We start from the raw sequence: 25,045 nt of genomic DNA, 5'->3' as shown, positions 1-25,045 counted from the left end.
GTAAAGCCACTGCCTCACAGCACTAAAGCATAGCACAGGGTTTGATCCTGACCTTGGGTGCTGTCCCGAGTGGAGTTTGCACGTTCCCCTGTGACCATATGGGTTTTCTCTGGTTTCCTCCCACATCCATATAAGGAGTGGATGTGAAAATGGGATAAAGTAGAACGAGTGTGACTGGGTTTTTGATGGTTGGCGTGGACTCTGTGGCTGAAGATCCTGTTTCCATGCTGTATGTGTAAACTAAACTGAAAACCTTGGTTTGCAGTGGGTATACATACACAGCCCCATTGATAAAGACGTGGAATGTAATACAGGTTGAGCCTTTCCAGTTGGAAGAACGGTCCAGACCCACATTGCCGCCTGTCCATTCCCTCCAGTGATGTTGCCCGATCTGCTGAGTTCCACCTCAAGATTCCAACATTGTAATTCCTTGTGTCTCTTTTAAAAGTTAATTTTCGATCTCAGTTAGATCTTGGATTGAATTAGTTAAATGGGACAGATCTGTACTACATTCTAATCTTGCCAGACCACAGAACACTGAGCCCAAGAGGTTCAACCTGTGTTTGGAACATTGGCATTGTAAACTGGGCATGTGTAACTTTGTCTGAGTGTATGGTGCTCAGAATCATGAGGGGAATAGTTAGGGTGAAAGTAGTCTTTTACCCAGGGTAGGGGAATCAAGAACAAGAGGACAGATTTAAGGAGGGGGAGAAAGATTTAATAGGAACCTGAGAGGCAACTTTGTCCCAACTGGTATATGGAAGAAGCTGCCAGAGAAGGTAGTTGAGGCAGGTACTATAACATTTAAAATACGTTTGGACAGGTACATGGATAGGATGGGTTTGAGGGATATGGACCAAAGGCAGGCAGGTGGAATAAATGTGGATGGGGCATCGGTATAGTTAGGCTGAAGGGCCTGTTCCTGGAAATCTGCATACTTAATGCTCGTAAATAGCTGCAAGAAAGTCATCCAAATATTTTAAGTGCCACATATTGTTGGCAACGTCTGCACTAGAATAATGTGGGTATTATGTATTCTTGCCTGATGTTGCAAAATATAAACTATAAAAGTACTGAACCAAAATCTTTAAACTTGGGGTATTGAAGAGTAATACAGATTTAAAATTGTTGCCTGAAAATTTAATAAACTGGATTTCTCAATATATTTTTCATATAAATACTGGGTTTTGTTTGAACCCGAGGCTCCATATGTAATTTGAAGCACGCAGCCACTTCTCATGAGCCAAACAGAATTTATTACATTTAACTATTTAGAATCAAATAAACCATTCTATTTGCTTTGGTTTCCTTCCACTTTCTTCCCCAAGACATTAGTGTGCAGGGAGAGGTGTTGTTAGTTTGGATTTTCTTTGTCTGATTGTGGCCACCAGCAGATTACTGTAATCACAGCATGTGTAACTGACGTCCTGCATTTGAACATGTATGTGAAATGACAGTATCATAGCAGTATTAAGCCAACTGGTCCATGCCATGTTGATACCCACACAAACTCCTCCAGCAGCATCTGGCAAACAGGTGCCAGTAAAGATCCTCAGCGTTTTATTCTCTTTTAAGCTGGAGATATTGAGGCTAAGAAGCAATTGCCTGAACCCTGCTTACCTAGAGCGGCTCTGTGATTGAATCACGATCAGAATGAAAGCTGGCTTTTAATGCATTTTCCCCTTAAGTTTATAACATAGAAAGTACAGTACAGGAACAGGCCCCACGGCCCACAATATCTGTGCTAAACATGCCAAGATAAACTAATCACCCCTGTAGAAACAAGGAACTGCAGATGTGGGTTTACGAAGGAAAGGTACAAAGTGCAGGAGTAACTCAGCATGTCAGGCAGCATTCCTGGAGAACATGGATAAGTTATGTTTCAGATTGTGACCCTTCTCTGCCTGCACATGATCCGGAGACAACATAAAGCGGAGAGTGACAGGTTCTCGATTAGTAATGATGTTAAAGGTTGCAGGGAAATATGGTCATAGGTCATAAGAGCAGAATTAGGCCCATTCGGGCTATCGAGCCTACTCCGCCATTAAATCACAGCTGATCTATCTTTCCCTCTTAAACCCTTTCTCCTACCTTTTCATCATAGGACTTGACTATGTTACAACTTCTTCTCTCACAAAGTGGTGATTTATTTCCTCAGTAATCGATGATGATGAAAGCAAAAGAGACGATGGTATCACTTTCGTCTCCCCGACTGGGCCAGCGTGGGCTGGATCAGAACGAGACTACACTTACGACGAGGTAAAAATACATACTGGTTAACTATGTGAGGACGTTTTTTTATTATCTTTTCTGTCTTCACGTCTGATGGAATGCGGGTTAGGAAGCAATATTTCTTCAGGGGAAGCCCCTACATTGCCCCAGTATGTGGGAAGTGGATGAGAAAACGACATAACAGAACTTTTGTGAACGGGTTGTCGATGGTCGGCATGAACTCGATGGGCCAAATGGCCTGTTTCCATGCTGTATCTTTCAATTAAAACACAAAAGTGCTGGAGTCTGAAGAAGGTTCCTGGCCCAAAACGTCACCTGTCCATTCCCTCCACAGACGTTGCCTGACCTGTGTTCCTCCAGTACCTTGTGTTTTGCATAAACCCTTCACTGATGTATTTACAAATAATTATTTAGTTCATCAAAGCAACATCTATCGGCCCCCACCTCTCATCTTTTGCATATCATACATCACTATTGCCATACAGATATGTTTGAACAGAGATTGTGACTGAGACTGGATTTGTATCCTTCACCACTGACCCTGTGTCCTCCCCTGCTGTTGATTTTCATGATAGTTTTCCCACCAAGTGCTGCCTCTGCCTGTCACTGAGTCATTGAATTGTATCCCATTGCATCATCTTTCATGACAGCACATTGCATCAACGTATTACTCCTGCTGACCTTGTCGGAACAACTCTGACATAGAGCACAATTTCCCCATGTATCTTAGGAATACGCCACTCAGCCCCTTAAGCCCCTTGTCTTAGGAGTACGCCACTCAGCCTCTGTCATTTAATAAACTACCAAGATTGTAACCTCAGCTTTGCAAACCCATTTGCCCATAGTAACCCTTTTACATTCTTGTTATGAAGAATGTCCCCTTTTGCCGTGGGTATTTAGTGACCCTACCCAAACTGCCTTTGAAGAAGCAAGTTCCAAAGACTCACCATCTTCAGAGAACATTTCACCTATTCTGTCTTAAAGGGCAACCCCTTATTTTTACAACGACGCAGCTGGTAGAGCTGCTACCTCCCAGCACAGAAAACCCGGGTTTGATCATGATCTTGGGTGCTCTCTGTATGGAGTTTATGAGTTTTCCCTGTGACAGCCTGGGTTTTCTCTGGGTTCAATAGACATAGGTGCAGGAGTAGGCCATTCGGCCCTTCGAGCCAGCACCGCCATTCAATGGTAGCAAAAACAGGAAGCCTGATTGGGGATGATCATGGCTGATCATCCCCAATCAGTACCCCTGCCTTCTCCCCATATCCCCTAACTCCGCTATTTTTAAGAGCCCTATCTAGCTCTTTTGAACGCATCCAGAGAATCCGCCTCCACCGCCCTCTGAGGCAGAGAATTCCACAGACTCACCGCTCTCTGTGAGAAAAAGTTTCCTCGTCTCCATTCTAAATGGCTTATTCCTTATTCTTAAACTGTGGCCCCTGGTTCTGGACTCTCCCAACATCGGGAACATGGTTCCTGCCTCTAGCGTGTCCAAACCCTTAACAATCTTATATGTTTCAATGAGATGCCCTCTCATCCTTCTAAACTCCAGAGTGTACAAGCCCAGCTGCTCCATTCTCTCAGCATATGACAGTACCGCCATCCTGGGAATTAACCTTGTAAACCTACGCTGCACTCCCTCAATAGGAAGAATGTCTTTCCTCAAATTAGGGGACCAAAACTGCTCACTGCTCTGTTTAGGGGACCAAATCTGCTCACTCACCCAACCTATCCAAGTCACTCTGCAGCCTCATAGCATCCTCCTCGCAGCTCACACTACCACCCAGCTTTGTGTCATCTGCAAACTTGAAAATTGCCCTTGGTGTGCAGGGAGCGGATGTGAAAGTGGAATAACATAGAACTAGTGTGAATGGTTGCTCGATGCTTAGCATGGATTGGTAGGCCGAAGGGCCTGTTTCCATGCCGTAGCTCTAAACTATACTGACATGCTACTGCATGTAAGAATTTCAATGCTTCATTATTTGTACACATACCAATTAAAGACGAGACTCTCTAGAAAGGAAACAATCAGATTACAGATGTCCTTTCCACCTTTCCTCTTCTGTGGTTTGTAGGTTAATGCCTTCATATATCATAGCAGAATTAGGCCATTCGGCCCATCATGTCTACTCCATCATTGAACCAGGGCTGATCTATCTTTCCATCTCAACCCTTTCCCTGCCATCTCCCATAACCTTTGACATCCTTACTAATCGAGGACCTGTGATTCTCCGCTTTAAAGTACCGAATTAATAGGTGACATTTTGGGTCAGGAACATGGGCAGGTGATGCTCCGGTTTGCGTCTGAAGAAGGGTCCTGACATGAAACGACCTCTAGAGATGTTTCCTGGCCAGTTGAATTACATCTGACCTTGCGTCCTTGTTGGTTTGGAAGGTTGCAATCATTTTTCTTCTGCTCCAGCAATCACTGGAATGTAGCTAGAAATTTGCTTTTAACGCATGCCTTCTGAAGTCACTTGCAGGTTCAATGATTCTCCAAAATCAGTAACAAATCGCCGGCCATGCTGTTCCCTGGGTTTTCAATTGTTATCCTTTTTTGTACTTGCCACTTCATTGGCAGATTTAAAATTATTTAAAAGTATTAACTTCTGATGTAAACAAATCAGCTTTTAGTTGGCCAGGTTTAACATAGTTGGCAGGACATCATGAAGCCAGGCCTAAAACTTTAGTTAAAAGAAAGTCTGGATATTAGTTCAGGAGAAATCCTTTCCATGTGCACCCAATAATTTTGTCATGCTGCCTCCATCCATAAATAATTTAACTCAAACCAGGTTGACTGTTTTATTGAAGAATTTTTCATGTATATGTGTCTTCACAGCAGGAACACAGCAGCTGAAGCAGTTTACACAGTGCAATGATTAAACTGATTAAAATGTTACCTTTATGTGGACAGTCTTTGTTGGTGTTTTGAACTCCCTTCATTTACCCTAACCTGTTACAAAATGTGTGTATACATCTGTTTATGTACACATTTTCTCATATTCAAGTATTAATTCCAATAGCTTCTTCCCATTGGAGCTATAACATTGCTACTATAATTAATCATAGCCTGAGAGGCTTGTGTATGTGTGACCGCTGGATTTTTATATTTTGATAATAAATTCCTGAGTAGTGAATGTAAAGTGGGGGTCGAATGATGTCTGTGCTCAGTGGCCCAATCATCCCCATCCTTTAACCCCATACCTACATTTGACAGCTATGTCAGATTGCTTCGCACTCCAAGAAGCGCAAGAAATCAAAGAGAAAAATCATGTTGGATAGATGTTTAAAAATTATTTTTCCTTGAACGTGCTTTTTTTGTGGGTGAAAGTTTGTTTGACTGAATACGGGGCATTTAAAGACCGGAGGTCCTTGAATGGAATTTTGCCTGATCAAAACTATATTTGACCTTGCCTACCAGTTCTATAATACCCTGAGAGATAGGTCCATAAAATAAAAGTTATGCTTTCCCTGCTGTGAAGATAAATTTGTTCAGGGCACCTACCTCATAAATCTTCAGTTAGTGTTAAATTTCTGTCTACGTACACATACATCTTGCAGGCATATGTTTGAAACTCTCGCAAGTATTAATATGAAATATGCCTTTTTTCCTGTTCTTTAGTTGCTGACCCGTGTATTTAATATAATGCGAGAAAAAAATCCTGATATGGTGGCTGGGGAGAAAAGAAAGTTTGTTATGAAACCACCTCAAGTGGTCAGAGTGGGAACCAAGAAGACATCGTTTGTGAATTTCACAGATATCTGCAAACTGTAAGTTTTCAGAGCTACCTCCTTGCAGATTTCCAGTCCTCTTTTCATCTGAAAGATTGCTTTAAAATTAGATTAATGGTTATTATTGTCACATGTACTGAGGTAAAGTGAAAAGCTTTGCTTTGTATGTAATTGAAACTGAGCAGATACACCATATGTAAATACAAGAACTCAAGTGCAATAGATATCATAGATAGTTCCCAGCATTGTAGTGCTTCAGTTTTATAGACAAAGTTCAATGTCCACATAGAGATGAATATGACAGTACCCTAGCTTTTGGAAGAACCATTCAGAAATCTGCTAAAAAGAGGGGTAGAGGTGTATCTGAGTCTGATGGTGCACACTTTCAATCTTCTGTGCCTTCTGCAGGATGGGAGCAGAGGACAAATGACTGGGGTGGTCTTTGATAACGTTGGCTGTTTTTCTGAGGCAAGTGCAGATGGAGTCAATGGTGGGAAGTCTGGATCTGTGATGCACTAGGCTACATCTGCAACCTATGGTATTTTCTGTCTTGAGCAGAGCTGTTTCCAAACCCAGCTGTGATGCAATGTGGCAGCGTGTGTTCTATGGCGCATCTGTAGATGTTTGCGAGAATCATTGGAGGCATGCTGAATTTCCTCAGCGTCTTGGGGAAGTAGACGTGTTATGGGCCAGTCCCACTTAGGCGATTTTTCAGGCCACTGCTGGCGACTGTTAAGTCGTAGCAGGTCACTGAAAATCCAGCAACTGGATACCATGATGAACAGGAAGGTTGGCGCTGTGATTAAGACGGTGAAAGCACAGTACGGGAAGGGTCACGTAAGTCAATAGACAATAGGTGAAGGAGTAGGCCATTCGGCCCTGCAAGCTAGCACTGCCATTCAATGATCATGGCTGATCATCCACAATCAGTACCCCGTTCCTGCCTTCTCCCCTTATCCCCTGACTCTGCTATCTTCAAGAGAATAGACAATAAAAGAGGGGGGGGGGGGGGGAGAAGGAGTGGAGACAACTTTTAAGAAACCAGAGATACACGGCTGTGAAGCTCAGCGGGCAATAACATTGCTGGTCGGTTAACCTTGGTTCTGAAAACTACTGTTTACGTTTTGGTTTCCCAATGAGCCAATGAAATTCACTGGTCAGCACCAGCGACAACCTACGACCTGGCAACCCACGACAACTGCACCTACGTCACGAGAATTCTCACTGCTCTCCATGGGGTCAAAATTCTGGTCAACGCTAATTTTTCAACATTTAAAAAAAATTAGCGGCGACCAGAATGAAGCCACGACTAGTTATGAGAATGCGGGAACTACTCACCACCATGCAGGCGACTCCCCAGCGAGCATGTGGCGACCTCGTAGTCTCCTGTAGTCGCCTAAAAGGTCACGTAAGTGGGACAGGCCCATTAGTGGCTGTCGCATCAATATGGGTGGTCCACGATAGGTCATGAATAATATTAAACCAGGAAACCTGAAACAACCATTTCCACTTCGGCATCATTGATGTGGATTTGGGCATGTGCTCCACCATGCTTCCTGAGGTCAGTTTTAATTGAATGGAAATGACGATGACCTCTGTTTGATAAGAACCTCGGCTTTAGAAAGAGTCAAGAGTGTTTTATTGTCATATGTCCCAGATGGGACAATGAAATTCTTACTTGCTGCAGCACAACAGAACATGTGAATATGTAAACATAGTACATAACGGGGGAAGAGAAAAAAAAGAAAAAGTTCAATAAATAACAAATATAGTGCAATAATAATATAGTCTTTTGCAGTTCAGAGCTCAGAGCTTATTAGTTGTTGTGTTTAATAGCCTGATAGCTGTAGGGAAGAAGCTGTTCTTGAACCTGGACTTTGTGTGCCTATTCGTTGTTGTGCCTAATTCAGATACAAGCTTCCTCTTGTTTTGATGTCCATAGGGTGGAATGAGCAGATCTTGGAGATTTATCCAGTGATCTCCATTACTTTTTTTCAATTACATCCAAGTTGTCCTTTCCCTTCAAATATTTTTCACCACCTTCAGGCTGCTGCAATGAAAATATATAGACAAATGTTTTCAACGAACAAGTTTACTATTTCACATTCAAACCCTCTTCTGGTATAAATCTGTTACGAAGCATTCAAGTGGGGAATTCACAACCATATGTTTTATGTGGAGAGGAGTGAAAATGTGAAATTGGTTACCTTGGTAATTGATGCATCATAAGGATGCATTCAAGGGGAGGCTGGCTGTGTATACAGAAGGAAGGAGATTACGCTGACAATTTAGATAGATAGATCGGACTTTGTACTCGGGGAAAGTATCACCTTCTGTCTTGTAAAAAGAAGATATAGTGGAGTAACTCAGCAGGGTAGCATCTCTGGTGAACATGGATAGGTGATATATCAAGTGAAGAAGTGTACTGATCTGAAACGTCACCTAGCCATGTTCACCAGAAATGTTGCCTAACCCATTGAGTTACTCCAGAACTTTGTCTTTTTTGGTAAACCAGCATCTCCAGTTCCTTGTTTCTGCATGACATTTTTGTATCCAGCCTTTCTGGGATAAGGTTTGTATCTGACGTTGATATTATCTTAAAAGTTGAAGGGCTGGGGAATAAATTTGATTCGGAGTTGTGTAATTATTGCTTAGAACATAGAAAAATACAGCACAGGAAAAGGGTTATTGGCTCGTGGTGCCTGTGTTGGAACATGGTGCCAAATTAAACTAATCTCAGCTGTCTGCATTGATCTTTATCCCTCCATTTCTGAGGTTCTGGTTGGATCCAGGGGAATCTGGTAAAGTGAGGATCAATTGACGTAAAACTGACTAAACATTTAGTATCATTTCCACAAAATCCTGATTCGCAGCGTGTACTGACTTACTGTTATCGGACATAGCTCCTAACCCTATGTTACAGCCTGAAGATCAGATGAACATAGCAGCACTAATCATAGTTTTATGATGTTTGCGTGAAACATCAAAGGGCATTTTGTTCCTACGGTTCCCAAGGTCATATTTTTCTTTGAAAATGTGGAGTTTGGACATCAGTGCCAAGTCTAAGTGCCCTTCAGAAAGTTGATGAGCCTTCCTCGTGAACATCTAATGCTTATGGCTTGAAATTGTGGTCCTTGAATGTTGCTCAATGGGGAAATTGTGAACATTCACACCATGTGGCCATAAAACAAGCCAGTCAGAATGGTGTGATACTTAAAGCTGATGATATTGTACAAAATGCATCATTGTTTTAAGAAATGTCATTGCCCTCTCTTGTTTGACGTCACAGTTTGGAGGCTTGTTCTGTCACCTTTGTTATTGCCCTGGCTGATACAGATGAGGAAAAAATGAACCTGGGATATCAAAGTCGCCATAGCGGTTCAATGGCTCCAACTATCAATTTCAAAGGAAACACTTAGTAAGGCTATTCTCGCATTTGTGCCTTCCTCCCAACTGTGGTGCAGAGTAGCCTCCAGTCACCTCTGCTTTTTATTCTTTGATGCTTTAAGTAGGGATTTTTTCAGCTGACATTATTTTGATTTTAAAGCTAATAAAAGATGATTGAAACAACTGCGCAGAAATGTTCTATAGGATGCCTATATGGAAAGTGAAAACTTGCAGCAATTTATATGGTAGTAATTCAACAAAGTGTGTCTCATAAACTGCTACCATGCGGCTGGAATCTGCATTGGATTGCTGCCTCAGACTTCAAAGAAGTAGCTGGAACTAACACTTGTGAATTAAGTACTCAGGTGTTAGTCTTATTACAATTCCTAAGACTCTTGTTAGTTTATCACCATTAGACAATAGATCATCCACAATCAGTACCCCGTTCCTGCCTTCTCCCCATATCCCCAGACTCTGCTTTCTTTAAGAGCTCTATCTAACTCTCTTGAAAACATCCAGAGAATTGGCCTCTGCTGCCTTCTAAGACGGAGAAATCCTCAGATTCACAACACTCTGTGTGAAAAATTTTTTCCTCATCTCCGTTCTAAATGGCTTACCCCTTATTCTTAAACTATGGCCTCTGGTTTTAGACTCCCCCAACATCGGGAACATGTTTCCTGCCTCCAGTGAGTCCATAATCTTATGTTTCGATAAAATCCCCTATCATCCTTCTAAATTCCAGAGCATACAAGCCCAGCCGCTCCATTCTATCAATATATGACAGTCCTGCCATCCCGGGAATTGACCTTGTGAACCTACGTTGCACTCCCTCAATGGCAAGAATGTCCTTCCTCAAATTTGGAGACCAAAACTGCCCACAATATTCCAGGTGTGGTCTCACTAGGGCCCTGTACAACTGCAGAAGGACCTCTTTGCTCCTATACTCAATTCCTCTTGTTATGAAGGCCAACATGCCATTTGCTTTCTTCACTGCCTGCTGTATCTGCATGCGTACTTTCAGTGACTGATGAACAAGGACACCCAGATCTCGTTGTAATACGCTTTTCCCAACTTGTCACCATTGGAGGGTTGGAGGGTCGGGACAACACCCTAGCTAATGGGAGGACTGTTAGTAGTTCATAAAAGTGAAAAAGCCGTTTCTGAAATTCGTGGGTACTTCTGCCCAACGGAAGTGGGGAAAGGGTGACTGGGGTGAGAAAGGACATTGATTATGTTGACTACTTTCCCGTGGCAGATGGAGTCTACGGTGGTGAGACTGGCCCATGTGATTGCGCTGAGTCGCATGTTTCTGTGGAATAAAAACAAGACTTTCTAATCTTTGTCCATGTTTACAATCTAAAACTTGCCTAAAAGAATTGAGATTTGGACACCTACCAGGAATGGTGATTGTGTGCAGAACTTTATTTTGGCAGAATGAATAAAGGCAGTATAATCTGCCTGACTGGAATATGCATTAATCCTCCAACAGATCTCTCTTGTCAAAAACGAAATCTGGGTCATTATCTTATTGCCGAACATAGGAGCTTGCTATTTGGAATTGGCTGCTGCATTACAAGGCAATTTTTATCCATTTTGGTTTCACCATGTAGAAATTACAGCTGTGTTTATACATAGCCACCACCACCCCCCCCCCTCCCCCCCCCCCCCCCCCCCCCCCCATTTCAGGGCACCATAATGTTTGGGACACATGGCTTCGGGGGGGGTTTGTAATTGCTCAGGTGTGTTTAATTGCCTCCTTAATGCAGGTATAAGAGAGCTCTCAGCACCTAGCCTTTCCTCCACTTTCCATCGCCTTTGGAAACTTTTATTGCTGTTTATCAACATGAGGACCAAAGTTGTGCCAATGAAAGTCAAAGAAGCCATTATGAGACTGAGAAACGCGAATAAAACTATTAGAGACATCAGCCAGACCTTAGGCTTACCAAAATCAACTGTTTGGAACATCATTAAGAAGAAAGTGAGCACTGCTAAGTTTACTAATCGCAGAGCGACTGGCAGGCCAAGGAAGACCTCCACAGCTGATGACAGAATAATTATCTCTTTAATAAAGGAAAACCCCCAAACACCTGTCCAACAGATCAGAAACACTCTTCAGGAGTCATGTATGGATTTGTCAATGACCATTGTCCGCAGAAGACTTCATGAACAGAAATACAGAGGCTACACTGCAAGCCACTGGTTAGCCGCGAAAATAGGATGGCCAGGTTATAGTTTGCCAAGTACTTAAAAGAGCAACCACAGTTCTGGAAGAAAGGTTTTGTGGAAAGATGAGAAAAAGATGAACTTATATCAGAGTGATGGCAAGAGCAAAGTATGGAGGAGAGAAGGAACTGCCCAAGATCCAAAGTATACCACATCATCTGTGAAACACAGTGGTGGGGGTGTTATGGCCTGGGCATGTATGGCTGCTGAATGAAATGGCTCACTTATCCTTGATGATACAACTGCTGATGATAGTAGCATAATTAATTCTGAAGTGTATAGACACATCCTATCTGCTTAATTTCGAACAAATGCCTCAAAACTCATTGGCCGGCAGTTCATTCTACAGTAAGACAATGATCCCAAACATACTGTTAAAGCAACAAAGGAGTTTTTCAAAGCTAAAAGATGGTCAATTCTTGAGTGGCCAAGTCAGTCACCTGATCTGAACCCAATTGAACATGCCTTTTATATTGCTGGAGAAAACTGAAGGGGACTAGCCCCCAAAACAAGCATAAGCTAAAGATGGCTGCAATACAGGCCTGGCAGAGCGTCAGAGAATACAGCCAGCAAATAGTGATGTCTATGAATCACAGACTTCAAGCAGTCATTGTGTGCAAAGGATATGCAACAAAATACTAAACGTGACTCCTTTCATTTACATGACATTGATGTGTCCCAAACATTATGGTGCCCTGAAATGCAAGGACTATGTATTTACTGCTGTAATTTCTACATGGTGAAACCAAAATGTATAAAAATGGCCTTTATTAAAATCTGACAATCGGTGACAATTATCCACTTTGGTGGCAAAAACGGGAAAGTAGACTATTATCTGAATGGTGGCCGATTAGGAAAGGGGGAGATGCAACGAGACTTGGGTGTCATGGTACACCAGTCATTAAAAGTAGGCATGCAGGTGCAGCAGGCAGTGAAGAAGGCGAATGGTATGTTAGCATTCATAGCAAAAGGATTTGAGTATAGGAGCAGGGAGGTTCTACTGCAGTTGTACAGGGTCTTGGTGAGACCACACCTGGATGGAGTATTGAGTACAGTTTTGGTCTCCTAATCTGAGGAAAGTCATTCTTGCCATAGAGGGAGTACAGAGAAGGTTCACCAGACTGATTCCTGGGATGTCAGGACTTTCATATGAAGAAAGACTGGATAAACTCGGTTTGTACTCACTAGAATTTAGAATATTGAGGGGGGATCTTATAGAAACTTACAAAATTCTTAAGGGGTTGGACAGGCTAGATGCAGGAAGATTGTTTCCGATGTTGGGGAAGTCCAGAACAAAGGGTCACAGTTTAAGGATAAGGGGGAAGTCTTTTAGGACCGAGATGAGGAAAACATTTTTCACACAGACAGTGGTGAATCTCTGGAATTCTCTGCCACAGAAGGTAGTTGAGGCCAGTTTGTTGGCTATATTTAAGAGGGAGTTAGATGTGGCCCTTGTGGCTAAAGGGATCAGGGGGTATCAAGTCAAGTCAAGTCAAGTTTATTTGTCACATACACATACGAGATGTGCAGTGAAATGAAAGTGGCAATGCTCGCGGACTTTTGTGCAAAAGACAAACAACAAAACAACCAAACAAATTATAAACACAATCATAACACACATATTCTTTTACATAATAAATAATAGAAGGAAAAACGTTCTGTAGAGTTAGTCCCTGGTGAGAAAGGCGTTTACAGTCCGAATTGCCTCTGGGAAGAAACTCCTTCTCAACCTCTCCGTTCTCACTGCATGGCAACGGAGGCGTTTGCCTGACCGTAGCGGCTGGAACAGTCCGTTGCAGGGGTGGAAGAGGTCTCTCATGATTTTGTTTGCTCTGGAGTTGCACCTCCTGTTGTATAGTTCCTGCAGGGGGGTGAGTGAAGTTCCCATAGTGCGTTCGGCCGAACGCACTACTCTCTGCAGAGCCTTCTTGTCCTTGGCAGAGCAATTCCCGAACCAGATGGTAATGTTCCCGGACAAGATGCTTTCCACCGCCGCTGCGTAGAAGCACTGTAGGATCCTTGGAGACACTCTGAATTTCCTCAATTGCCTGAGGTGGTAAAGGCGCTGCCTTGCCTTACTCACCAGGGCTGAGGCGTGTGATGACCATGTCATATCCTCAGAGATGCGGACTCCCAGATATTTAAAACAGTTCACCCTATGGTATGGAGAGAAGGCAGGTACAGGATACTGAGTTGGATGATCAGCCATGATCATATTGAATGGCGGTGCAGGCTCGAAGGGCCGAATGGCCTACTCCTGCACCTATTTTCTATGCTTCTAATGTGCTCTTTAACCACATATGAATGTTTCTATTACAAATCTTAAATTGTGGAGTACAGAGGCAAATAAATAAACGATGGGTCTTTGTCCCAAACATTATGGCATGCACTGTATTTAAATGGTGAAGGCTGAAAAAAATAATGGTGGAACTATCTTTTCGTATAGTGCAAGTTTCCTCTTGTTATTTTCTTGGGAGTATTCTATTGATGTTATGGTGAGTGTCAAAGTCTCCAGCTCCAATCCTGCAAATCTACTCTCACCATTATGGAATTGTCCTGATTTACTTCATAATGCTTATTTTGAAAATTCATTTAAAAAAAAACAATTGAGTGATTCTGATGTTACGCACGATTTCCTCTTACCTAAGTTTTAAATGCCTAGCTGCCATGAAGACCTGTTTTTAAATGTGTATGGTATTTATTGTGGGGAGAGCATAATTGTTCCTTGGCAGTTTGTTACTTGGTTTCAATAGAAATTTTGTGAATTATCCTTGCGATAGATCTTGCAGCTTTATTGGTAAGGTGAGAAGAATTTGATACCCTCTTAATAAAATATTGTTATCTTGACAGCGTTTGGGTGTGTAAAATTAACTTGGTTTAAGGTATAAATAAATTGACAACTAACGTGGCACTTTTTTTCTCTTACCTCCAGGCTGCATCGTCAACCTAAACATCTTCTGGCATTTTTATTGGCTGAGTTGGGTACAAGGTAAGATGCAATCTTAAGAAATGTAATTAATTAACCATAGGAAAACTATAAGGAAGCCCTTCACTAATTGAAATGTTTAAAACAAAATGAAGAACCATGTTTAAACTCTAGCTCTATGATTTGCTCTATGTTAGTGCGCTCCTCGGTCCACCACCAATTTTATGGCATCCTTGGTTCCAGAGCCTTTCTGGATTACCCGTTTTGCCAGACCAACGGAGGTCACGACACCCGAGAGGAGTCCAACGGCACGGGAACGGTCGCCTGGGCTGCCGGGGGGCCTAGATACCGACCCGCAAAGTCAGCCTCGGAAGTCAACAATGGGAATGGATCTGTCGGCTCCGCTAGGACGGCGTTCTGGTCGCAAGGGGCAAATTCGACTCGCCGATTGGTGCGGAAATCCTGATCGGCCGTCTCACCCAGCCTAGGCACCCCATTTTAGGGGGAACTTCTGGGGAGGGGGAGGGGGGTTTCAAGTGCGCTCTCATAATTTTGATTGTAGGAGGTGCCGGGCCAGCGGTTACTGGAAAATTGGTGGTGGACCTGTACTAAAAATGTGGCTACCTATAGAGACCTTATCAGCTAGAAGGAATGAATGAGGCTATAATGAATGATTCCCACAGTTACAGACTGATTACCTCAGTTACTGACTATCAGTGTATCCAAGGCTTTTCCCCTCTATACCTTCTCTAATGAAAATAAACAAGCTGCGCTGCCAGAACAGTTGGGGATTGTATGTGTGGCTGTTGCCCTGCTTAGCATGGGTCACTTGGTGAAGCTGCCCACTTGTAACAATCATAACTCTTAACCACAGTTGCTAACTTTTTGACAAGTTATCCAGTGGAAAAACTACAAACTATGTTCCATTACTTAAACTCCTAACGGCATAATCCATAATCTAGATCTATTTAATGTTTTGAGAGAGAATTTGAAATACTGTGTTGAAGCGTACATTAGGATCGATCTGATTCTAAAGTCTTATCAGCCAATTTTCAATAAGATGACAGACATCTTTCAACTTTGCCACAACCTTTGTAAATTAAATGAGTTGCCAATGGAATCGAGCTTAGTTTAGAGGTACAGTGTGGATAAAGGCCCTTTGGCCCACCGTGTCCGCACTGACCAGCAATCATCCCTTACACTAGTTCTATCCTACAAACTAGAGACAATTTACAGAAACCAATTAATCTGCAAACCTGCACGTCTTTGGAATGTGGGAGGAAACTGGAGCATCTGGAGAAAACCAACGCGGTCACAGGGAGAACGTACGAATTCCGTACAGATGGGATTGAGTCCTGGTCTGTGCACTGTGAGGCAGCAACTCTACTGCTGCGCCACTGTGCAGCTGTTTGAGTGGATAAGGTGTTTTGTATCTCATCTTTGTTTAAAGAGGCACAAACACAACACACTGGGCTCAATCTGCAGAGATAACAGAACTGTCAACTTACTTTTTAAAAGAAAACAGGCGGCATCTGCAGCCATTTTAGGATCTCGCATTTAACTTGACACGTTTTCTTTTTGCCACATTTTACGATAATTATTATGAGGTAGTTTGAGCTGCAATTTAAAAAAAGGAATTTTGAAACAAAATGGCTGTTTCCCTTTGTCATTAGTGACTTTTGCAGTTGATTCTTTTGTCTGATCCGTGATGTCCATGATTTCAGATTAATAGCTGGGAAAAGCATATTGACCTTGGAGAAAGATAATCAGTCACATTATCAGAAATAATCAGTCACCTTATCAGAAAAAATACAAATATAACTTGCGATATTGTTCCCTTCAACTAACTGGAAAAATTGCTGTGACTTCCTTTATGAACACTTGTAATAATTGGTCCTTGTAAAAAGGTTTAAATATTATGAGGTTGTAACTTTGATTAAAAGCAAAGCTTAACTTCAATTTTATAGTTATTCCATTCCTGAAAGTAGAAATCCACTAATTATATAAAGGCAGCTCTGTTAAACTTGGTAATTTATTCATTCACTTGTGGCATTTAGGAAAGGGCAGCATTTATTGCTCATTTTCACTTGCTCTTGCAGTGGTGATGATGGCCTGCCTTGAAATGCAGTCCATATTTGATGTTGTGGAGTGAAATGTTCCAGGATTTAGATCCAGCATCAATGTAGGAATGTGAAATTATGTCCCAAGTTTCAGTCATCAATAAACCAAACGCCGCTAAAAGATCACCGAGGATTGTAATGGACAGCATGTGACCAGAAACTGAGATCAAATCTGGGTGTCTGGAGAACGCAGTGTCCCAATCAGTGGAGACACAGGGAACTGCAGATGCTAGTTAATAAAAAGGACCAAACTGCTGACGTAACTCGACGGGTCAGCCTGTTCTCCAGAGATGTTGCCTGGCCCGTTGAGTTACTCTGGCACTTAAATTTGTCTCTGCTGGCAATAATTTCCAAATGCTGGATGTAATTTTTCTTCAGGTGCAATATAAATAAAGTAGAAGCCATTCGTGTGGAACATGGGGTAGACTTGCTGTGTGAATGCCCTTCCCAAAGCTGTATCAACTTCCACAGTTCAATTATTTTCTAATTCAACTGCATGTTTGTGTTTGCAAGTGTAATGTTGATGTTGGAACCAAAACAAGAGTGTATTTGTATTAATTTTATATTCTGCGGAAATCAGACTGGCTGATCACGCCATCTATGTTCTCATCCAAATCCTTAATACATACACCAAACCACAGGGATGGTGGGGGGAATCCCAGCATTGCTCCCTGCTGCACTCCGCGGTTCATAGTCCTCCAGACTGAAAAACAACCCTCTACTATCACTGAAGCAGTCTGAAGAAGGGGCCCGACCCCAAACGTCACCCATCTTTTTTTCTCCGGAGATGTTGCCTGACCCACTGTGTTACTCCAGTACTTTGTGTCTATCTTCGGAGTAAACCATCATCCGCAGTTTGTTTCTACATATTTTGCCTGCTCCTCTGCAAAATCTCCTTAAGGTGTACCTTCTTTGAAGAAGTTCTCGTCGACTCTGAAGAAGGGTCCTGACCCGAAACTTCACCCATCCTTTTTCTCCAGAGATGCTACCTGAGCTGCTGAGTTACTCCATCACTTTGTGTCTATCTACTACTACTCTCTTCCTCCTTCCACCATGCCAGGGTTGTGTTCTGTTGGATCCCATGTGATCTAACTTCACGGAACAGTCAAGTGTGTTCCTTACTACCATCCAGACTCTGCTGAACCTTCACACTGCCTCGAGCCTGCTGACTATGAGTAAACATCTCAGTCCATTCTAGCACCTTGATACAATCCATTACATTTCATCATGACAGCACCATAAACAAAACAAAAAAGGCATGCAAATCTTGCCAAAAAGCTGGTTTTTAGCTTCATAGCAGTGATCAGAAAACAGGTGGAATGCCTCTTTGCCAGCCTGGGGCGCATGAAAGCTGTGTCAGCTGTGACCCCCTAATTCTCTTGGGTGTCATTATGAAATAATCATACCCAATAATAACCAAAATAACTTCCATTAATCAATGATTAAACTAACGGTACTTAATGTTGATGCTTTTGTGAAATTATGACTTAAATGTACACTTCCAGTAGTTAAATGAATGAATGAATACTTTATTGTCACAGTGAAATTCTTTGCTTGCACACCCAAAGTATGCAATAGTTGCCACATAAAGGGCGTTTACAGAGTTACAAAGAATCCTGCGCCAGAACCACCTTTGTTCTCCCCCCCCCCCCCCCCCCCCCCCCCCCCCCCCCCCATGCTGTGCCATCCATTATTCTTCCCCCTCCCTCACGGCGGCTCCCCCATGCCGGGTCCTCCTTTGTTCCTCCTGGCACAAGATGCAACAAATAAGAGCTGCATTTATTTTGTGCAGTGGATTCTAATGAGTTGTCTGAAATTATGGAGGAAGCAGGCACAGCTGAAAAGTGCTGGGGAGAATTATGCAAGACAATAAGCAAATATTTCAAATAGATGGCCCTAGGGCAACAAGGGTTAAGCAGTAGGAAAGAACTGCAGATTCGGGTTAAAATCAAAGATAGACACAAAATGCTGGAGTAACTCAGCACTTGGCAGCATCTCTGGAGAGAAGGAATGGATGGCGTTTCGGCTCAACCCGACTTCAGGGTTAAGCAGTGACTGCATTTGCTTCAGTTTAAAATAAAATAGTCATCCATTTTCATTGTGGATCTTGTTTCACTCCAAGTGCTGATGTTTTCTCTGTGTGATTAAGGCACTTGATTTTGTGAAGAGGGATTAAGCGGGCTGGTTATAGATTCCTTTGCCTGGCTGGAGGGACAGTTGCTTTTAGCTAAGTTCAAAATTTCACAAGAAGCGTTTAGTTGCAAGTCACGGGAACGGGACTTTTGGCATTTGTTTTTGACATTAAATTATATGATTCCAGACCTTTAAAGATTAGCACTCTGGAAAACCCCAAAACTATTGAAGGGCTATGAGCAAAAATATTAGATAGTCCAGTTTATAACCCAATGCTCCACATTGGCACCTATTCTAAAGTCTGATAAATGCAGGCTCCTTGAATGTATTAGGATTGGCTTGTTGTCATGTGTACTGAGATAGAGAAAAGCTTTGTTTGCGTGCTCTCTAGTCAAATCACGAGTACAATCAAGCCGTGCACAACAGGTAGTGCAAAGAGGAAAAATACCAGAGTGCAGAATATAGTGTTGTAACATTGCAGACTTTGTTGTAGATTGTAGATCCACAGCGTGGAAACAGGCCCTTTGGCCCACCAAGCCCATGCTGACCAGCGATCACCCCATACACTAACACTATCCACCACACTAGGGATAATTTATTAAAGCCAATTAACCTACAAACCTGTATGTCTTTGAATGTGGGAGGAAACCAGAGCTCCAGGAGAAAACCCATGCGGTCACAGGAAGAACAAACTTTCTCTTATGTTTGTATTAGAGAACAATCACCTGGAAACCTATGCCAATTCCTTTTGACCAGTTTAGTCTATAGTCACGTGTACCGAGGCACAGTGAGAAGCTTTTTGTGGCGTGCTGTCCTGTCAGCGGAAAGACTCTACATGATTACATCAAGCTGTCCACAGTGTACAGATACAGGATAAAAGAAATACATTTTATTGCAAGGTAAAGGCCGATTAAAAGTAGTACAAGGGTCTCCAATGAGGTAGATGGTAGCTCAGGTCCGCTCTAGTTGGTAATAGGATGATTCAGTCACCTGATAACATCTGGCAAGAAACTATCCTTGTATCAGGGGGTATGCGTTTTAATACTTCTTGCCTGATGTGAGAGGGGAGAAGATGGAATGTCTGGTGTGAGACTTGTCCTTGGTAATGCTGGTGGCCTTGCCAATACAGCGTGAAGTACAGTGGTTATACAGGGGCCACGGAACCTTTTTGAAAGTGGGTGGGGGAGGGCTGAGTGATCACTGATCACCGGCCTCGGGGTTACCCGGTGAAGGAGCGGAGCGACCAAGCGGGGGGAGGGTGGCACAATTATTATTTTTTGTTGCTGATCTCCAAAAATTGGGGGATAATACAGGCCATCCCTCTACTCAAAAAGTGGGGGGATATATCCCCCAACCCCACCCCTCCCCCACTCTCTCTCTCCCTTCCTCTCGGGGCCGACTCTCTCTCTCTCTCACTCTCTCTCTCTCATTCTCCCTCCCTCTCGGGGCCGACTCTCCCTCGGGGCCGACTGACACTCTCTCTCTCCCCCTCCCCCTCTCCCCCCACAGGCCCACCCTCCCTCCCTTCTGCTCGGCGACTATTCACAGCGCTTCGTTCACTGTCCCATATCTCGACTATGATCCATGCTGTGATTGGCCGTTGAAGGGGGAGGGTTTGGGGGGGGGGCAGTTATAGTTGGTTTCCGCCAGGGTTGGTCGTAGTCTTGCCCAACGATCATAGAGCGGAGTTTTGCCGCGCTCGCTGTGCGCTTGTTCTGAGATTCTGGATGTCGGAGGTCCTCAGAAGAAGAGAAAAATACGCCTGTGGGCCGGATAATTTGGGGTTATGAAGCATGTCTCGCCAAAAAAGTGGAGGAGCTGGACCCCACCCCCCCCCTCCGGTTCCGTGGCCCATGTTATAATTAACGGTTGATGCGTCCCATCAATGTTTCTCTCCACGTACTGCTATCCAGGCATCAGAAACCAATGGGCTGCGACTTCACCTCCTTGCTAACTTGCTGCTGCTTGAGCCCACGTAACAGGCATTGTGCTCCCAGCTCATCTGGAGACATTAAATGTGATGATTTTGAACTATATTGATTGTAACCTGTGGATTATTTTTCTTCTAACAGTGGATCCATTGATGGCAACAACCAGCTCGTAATCAAAGGAAGGTTTCAGCAAAAACAAATAGAAAATGTGTTACGGAGATACATCAGTGAGTATAGTGGATAATAATTATTTAAGTGATTGCTGGTATCGGTGTTACCTGCCGCTGATATAGAACATGTGACGGGCAGGGGAAAGTCTGCTCTGTCAAAATCATGGCCATCTTGTACCTCGTTCTTCAGTGTTCTTAGCCAAAACATTGACCATCCCTTTTCTTCCAAAGACGCTCTTTGACCCACTGAGTTCCTCCAGCAATTTTCTTTTGCTTCGGATCACTGTTTCTGCAGTCCCTCTGCCTCCCTATCTCCCTTGATACCCTTGCAAGACAGTAATCTATTGACCTTATTTCAAACGCAATAACTGACCCTGAAGAATCACTGCTGTCTGAGTGAACTTTCTCCTCAGTCCTAAATTACATATTTCTTAATCCGAAACTGTAACCTCAGTCCTAGAATGCTGGAGTAGCTCAATGGGACAGGTAGCATCTTTGGATAGAAGGATTGGGTGACGTTTCGGGTCGAGTCCCTTCTTCGGACTGGTCTTGTCCTAATGCATCACCCATTCCTTCTATCCAGAAATGCTGCCTGTCTCGCTGAGTTGCTCCAGCATTTTGTGTCTACCTTCGGTATAAACCAGCATTGCAGTTCCTTCCTACACACCTCACCAGCCAATTAAACTACAAACCTGTACGACTTCGGAATGTGAGAGGCAACCCACGCAGGGTGAACATGCAAACTCCACTCAAATAGCAACAGTGGTCGGGATCGAACGGGATCTCTGACGCTATGAGGCAGTGGCGCTACCAGCTCCACTGCCGTGCAGCTCTCTAGTGTGAAAGGGTGGCGCTGGTCCAGTGGGCAGAAAGGCCTGTTTCCATTCTGTATCTTTCAATCAATATGTAAATGATTAAAATGTAATTGGGTGTGTTTCTGCAAAACCTTTTGGCATGACTGATGTGTGTTTTTTTTTGTTGACTCCTTTTCCCCGATTCACAGAGGAGTACGTTACCTGTCACACCTGTCGGTCGCCAGATACCATCCTGCAGAAGGACACACGTCTGTATTTCTTGCAGTGCGAGACCTGTCACTCACGCTGTTCCGTGGCCAGCATCAAGACCGGCTTCCAGGCCGTCACTGGGAAACGTGCTCAGCTCCGTGCCAAAGCGCATTAGCCTAAACCATGGCCACTGGAGAGAATTGGAACTGAGGATCGATGTGATTGAACTGTTCAACCAAACAAGGGGTGGGTTTTAAGTGCATCAAAAAAATTTAAGAGTTGCCGACAGCTCTATGGAGGCAAGCGAGAATGGCGAGCAATAGTCTATGGAGATGTCCCAAGCCCCAGAGTTCATTGTGACATTCCCTGTTGCACTGCTCTGTTTATAAGCTGTCCAGTCACCAGTGTCATCGACAGATGTGGTTGCTGTTTACATGAGAGATCACCAGGCTGCTGGGGAGGTCAGCGTCATTTCTTGAAGTCCGGAAATGATCCACTGTCGATTATTTTAAGAGTATATAGTTCCTCATTGTTGAATATACCTCACCCTGGTAGTTATCACAGTATCTGGCTGCTGTACTTTTTTAAACAGAGGAGTGGTGGGTGGGATGGGGTGGGCTTGTGTGAGGAAGGGGTGTTGACCAAATTGTGCTCAATGAGTTTTGGAAATTTATTAAACAAATTCCCTGCAAATTATTTAAAACTGTTGACTTTTGTTTTACTACGGCATCTTATTGAAATCAAACCTTTCAAATACCAGGGTGAGGTCTGCGTTGTGGAACCTAATTGGTGCTGATTTAACAGCAGTTCTGAAGGTTTATCCATATTCAGCCAATGATCGGGTTGGGGAAGGCTTTTTAACAAAAAGTACTACAGGGCATGTGAGCTGAATTTACCTCATGGCTCTGCACCAACGGGTGAAAACGTGCAAGTAAGATGTAATAAAAGTAGTCATTCACACTTCTGGCGCTGTTTGCCCTCCACTTTAAAAACTCTTAACAGTGTTGTGGTCATGCCTCTATGCTCTTCAACGCTGTGAGTTTAGAAGCATCTCTGGAGAACATGGTCAAGTGAAGCCAAATTCTCTTCCAGCTGTCTCCCCCTTGCTACAATCAGTCTGAAGAAGGGTTCTGTCATGAAATGTTGCCTATCCATATCCTCTAGAGATGCTGCCTGGCCCATTGAGTTACTCCATCAATTTGTCTACTTTGTAGACCAGCATCTGCACTTCCTCATGTCTCACTGCTCTTCAATATGTTCCGTCTAGTGAAAAGGAAAAAAGATTGCAGATTGCTAGAAATTTTAAATGAAAACCGTGCTGAAAATACTCTGTGAGTCAGGTAGCATCTGTGGAGGGAAAGACAGTAGTCTAGGCTTTTACTCACATTCTTTGAGTAGAAACATCAGCGTTTTTACTCTGCAGATTTGATGTATGAGCTGCAAAGTGTTTCCTGCATTTTTAATTTTTTTCACATTTCACTAAGTATAGGTAAACAGGTCTCCGAAACCAATGATAGACATAGTTGGAGTTACTCAACGGGACAGGCAGCATCTCTGGAGAAAAGGAATAGGTGACATTTCAGGTCTGACCCCTTCTTGAGACCCTAACCAAGGGTTAAAAACCAGTGTAACATTATAAAACCTTGCCATACATAACTGCCTGCATCTTCCTTCTCAATGTGGCTGTACAGTTCTGTGAAAATGTGAACACATTTTCTTCCCTCCCCTTTATTAAATCCAGTGGATTTCTAACTGTTGGAAGGAAGGTTTTTAATAATGTTTGGAGAGAATGTTACGTAAATATTGGTGGGATGGCTTAGTAAAAATCTTCATTTGGGCTTTGTGTAACATGATCTCAACAATGATTCTGCCTTTGTGGATTATTTTCATGTCCTAATAAATTTGCCCTTACTGCATTTTCACCCTACAAAGTTCCCATTTGGAGGATGGAGTTTGCCTTTATTTTGCAGCGGATGATGAATGGGGTTGCGGATTATGAAGGATCGCGTGTAAATGAAGCGCGCAGAAAACATTTGCCACTTTTGTTAAATACCACAGACTCACTCACCAAACCGGAAATCATTTTTTCAGAAGGTGGAGCAGAGCTGGGTAACGACAATTTTCAGATTTGCGAAGTGAAGTGGGGATTGGCTTCAATGCTCTATAATTACTGTCACAATATACTGAAACATTGCAGCTTACCAACAGATTCTTGAATGTCAAAATGCTGAAGGAACTCAGCAAGTCAGTCAGCATCTGGCAAGGGAATGGACAGGAGATGTTTTGGATCGGGATACTTCAGTCTGAAAAAGGGCGGTGGCACAGTGGTGCAGCTGATAGAGATGTTGCCTCACAACCCCAGAGACCTGTGTTCGATCCTGACCTGGGGTGCTGCCTGTGTGGAGTTTGCAAGTTCTTGTGACTACATGGGTTGTTCCGAGTTCCTCCCATATCCCAAAGACGTGTGGTTTGTAGGTTCATTGGTCCTGTGTAAATTGCCCTTAATGTGTATAGAGAGTGGATGAGAAAGTGGGATAACATCAACCTCGTGTGAGCAGGTGATCGATGGTTGGCATGGACTTGGTGGGCCGAAGGGCCTGTTTCCGTGCTGTATATCTAAAGAAAGATCCCGGCCCGAAATGTCACCTGTGCATTCCCTCCCCAGATGCTGCAAGCCCCGATGAGTTCTTCCAACACTTTTTTTTCAAGATTCCAGCATCTGCAGTTCCTTTCGTCTCCAGATGTGGTGGAAAGGAGGACGAGGAGAATGAAAGATCCATTCATGTTCCTTGAATGTGAATTGCATTTCCCATGGGCAATATCATTGGCACAATGCCTATTTGATATGTCACCTTCCCAATTAAAGCAATATTTTAATCCAAGCCTGTGAAAAAACCATAAACACAAGTTATTTGAAATGTTTTCTTATGTAGTGTAAATTAACATCTCTCCTGAAAGTTGAGAGATGGAGAAATAAGCTAGTTCTGGGGGAAAATAAAATAGTTCTGGCTATTGCCACCATTTTCTTCATTTGGGCATTCTTCCTCTTAATATCTATGGCAATAAAGATAATGATAACTAGGCAACCTTCATTAAGAATATGCACAAGTTGTATCCACTTATGTTTTCTGTATTTACCTGATGCATGTCTGAGTAGACTGAACTATGTGTTGGTGATGTACAAGGC

At 43.1% G+C, this 25,045-nt stretch overlaps 1 protein-coding gene across 2 annotated transcripts in view; it reads left to right on the top strand.

Moving 5' to 3' along the window:
- The window catches only part of eif2s2 (eukaryotic translation initiation factor 2, subunit 2 beta), a 33,646-nt gene extending 9,857 nt beyond the window's left edge, over window positions 1-23,789 (top strand). For both annotated transcript variants that reach the window (XM_055652289.1, XM_055652290.1), the window contains exons 5-9: window positions 2,159-2,259; window positions 5,855-6,003; window positions 14,507-14,563; window positions 20,826-20,911; window positions 21,858-23,789. In XM_055652289.1, the coding sequence (XP_055508264.1) occupies window positions 2,159-2,259; window positions 5,855-6,003; window positions 14,507-14,563; window positions 20,826-20,911; window positions 21,858-22,033 (569 nt within the window). In that variant the 3' untranslated portion in view covers window positions 22,034-23,789. The remainder of the gene's footprint in view (window positions 1-2,158; window positions 2,260-5,854; window positions 6,004-14,506; window positions 14,564-20,825; window positions 20,912-21,857) is intronic.
- The last annotated feature ends 1,256 nt before the right edge of the window (window positions 23,790-25,045 follow it).

This window comes from Leucoraja erinacea, chromosome 21 (assembly GCF_028641065.1).
Source record: "Leucoraja erinacea ecotype New England chromosome 21, Leri_hhj_1, whole genome shotgun sequence".
NCBI lineage: Eukaryota > Metazoa > Chordata > Chondrichthyes > Rajiformes > Rajidae > Leucoraja > Leucoraja erinaceus.
Note: the sequence above shows the minus strand (reverse complement) of the source record. Positions and strands in the feature narration are given on the sequence as shown.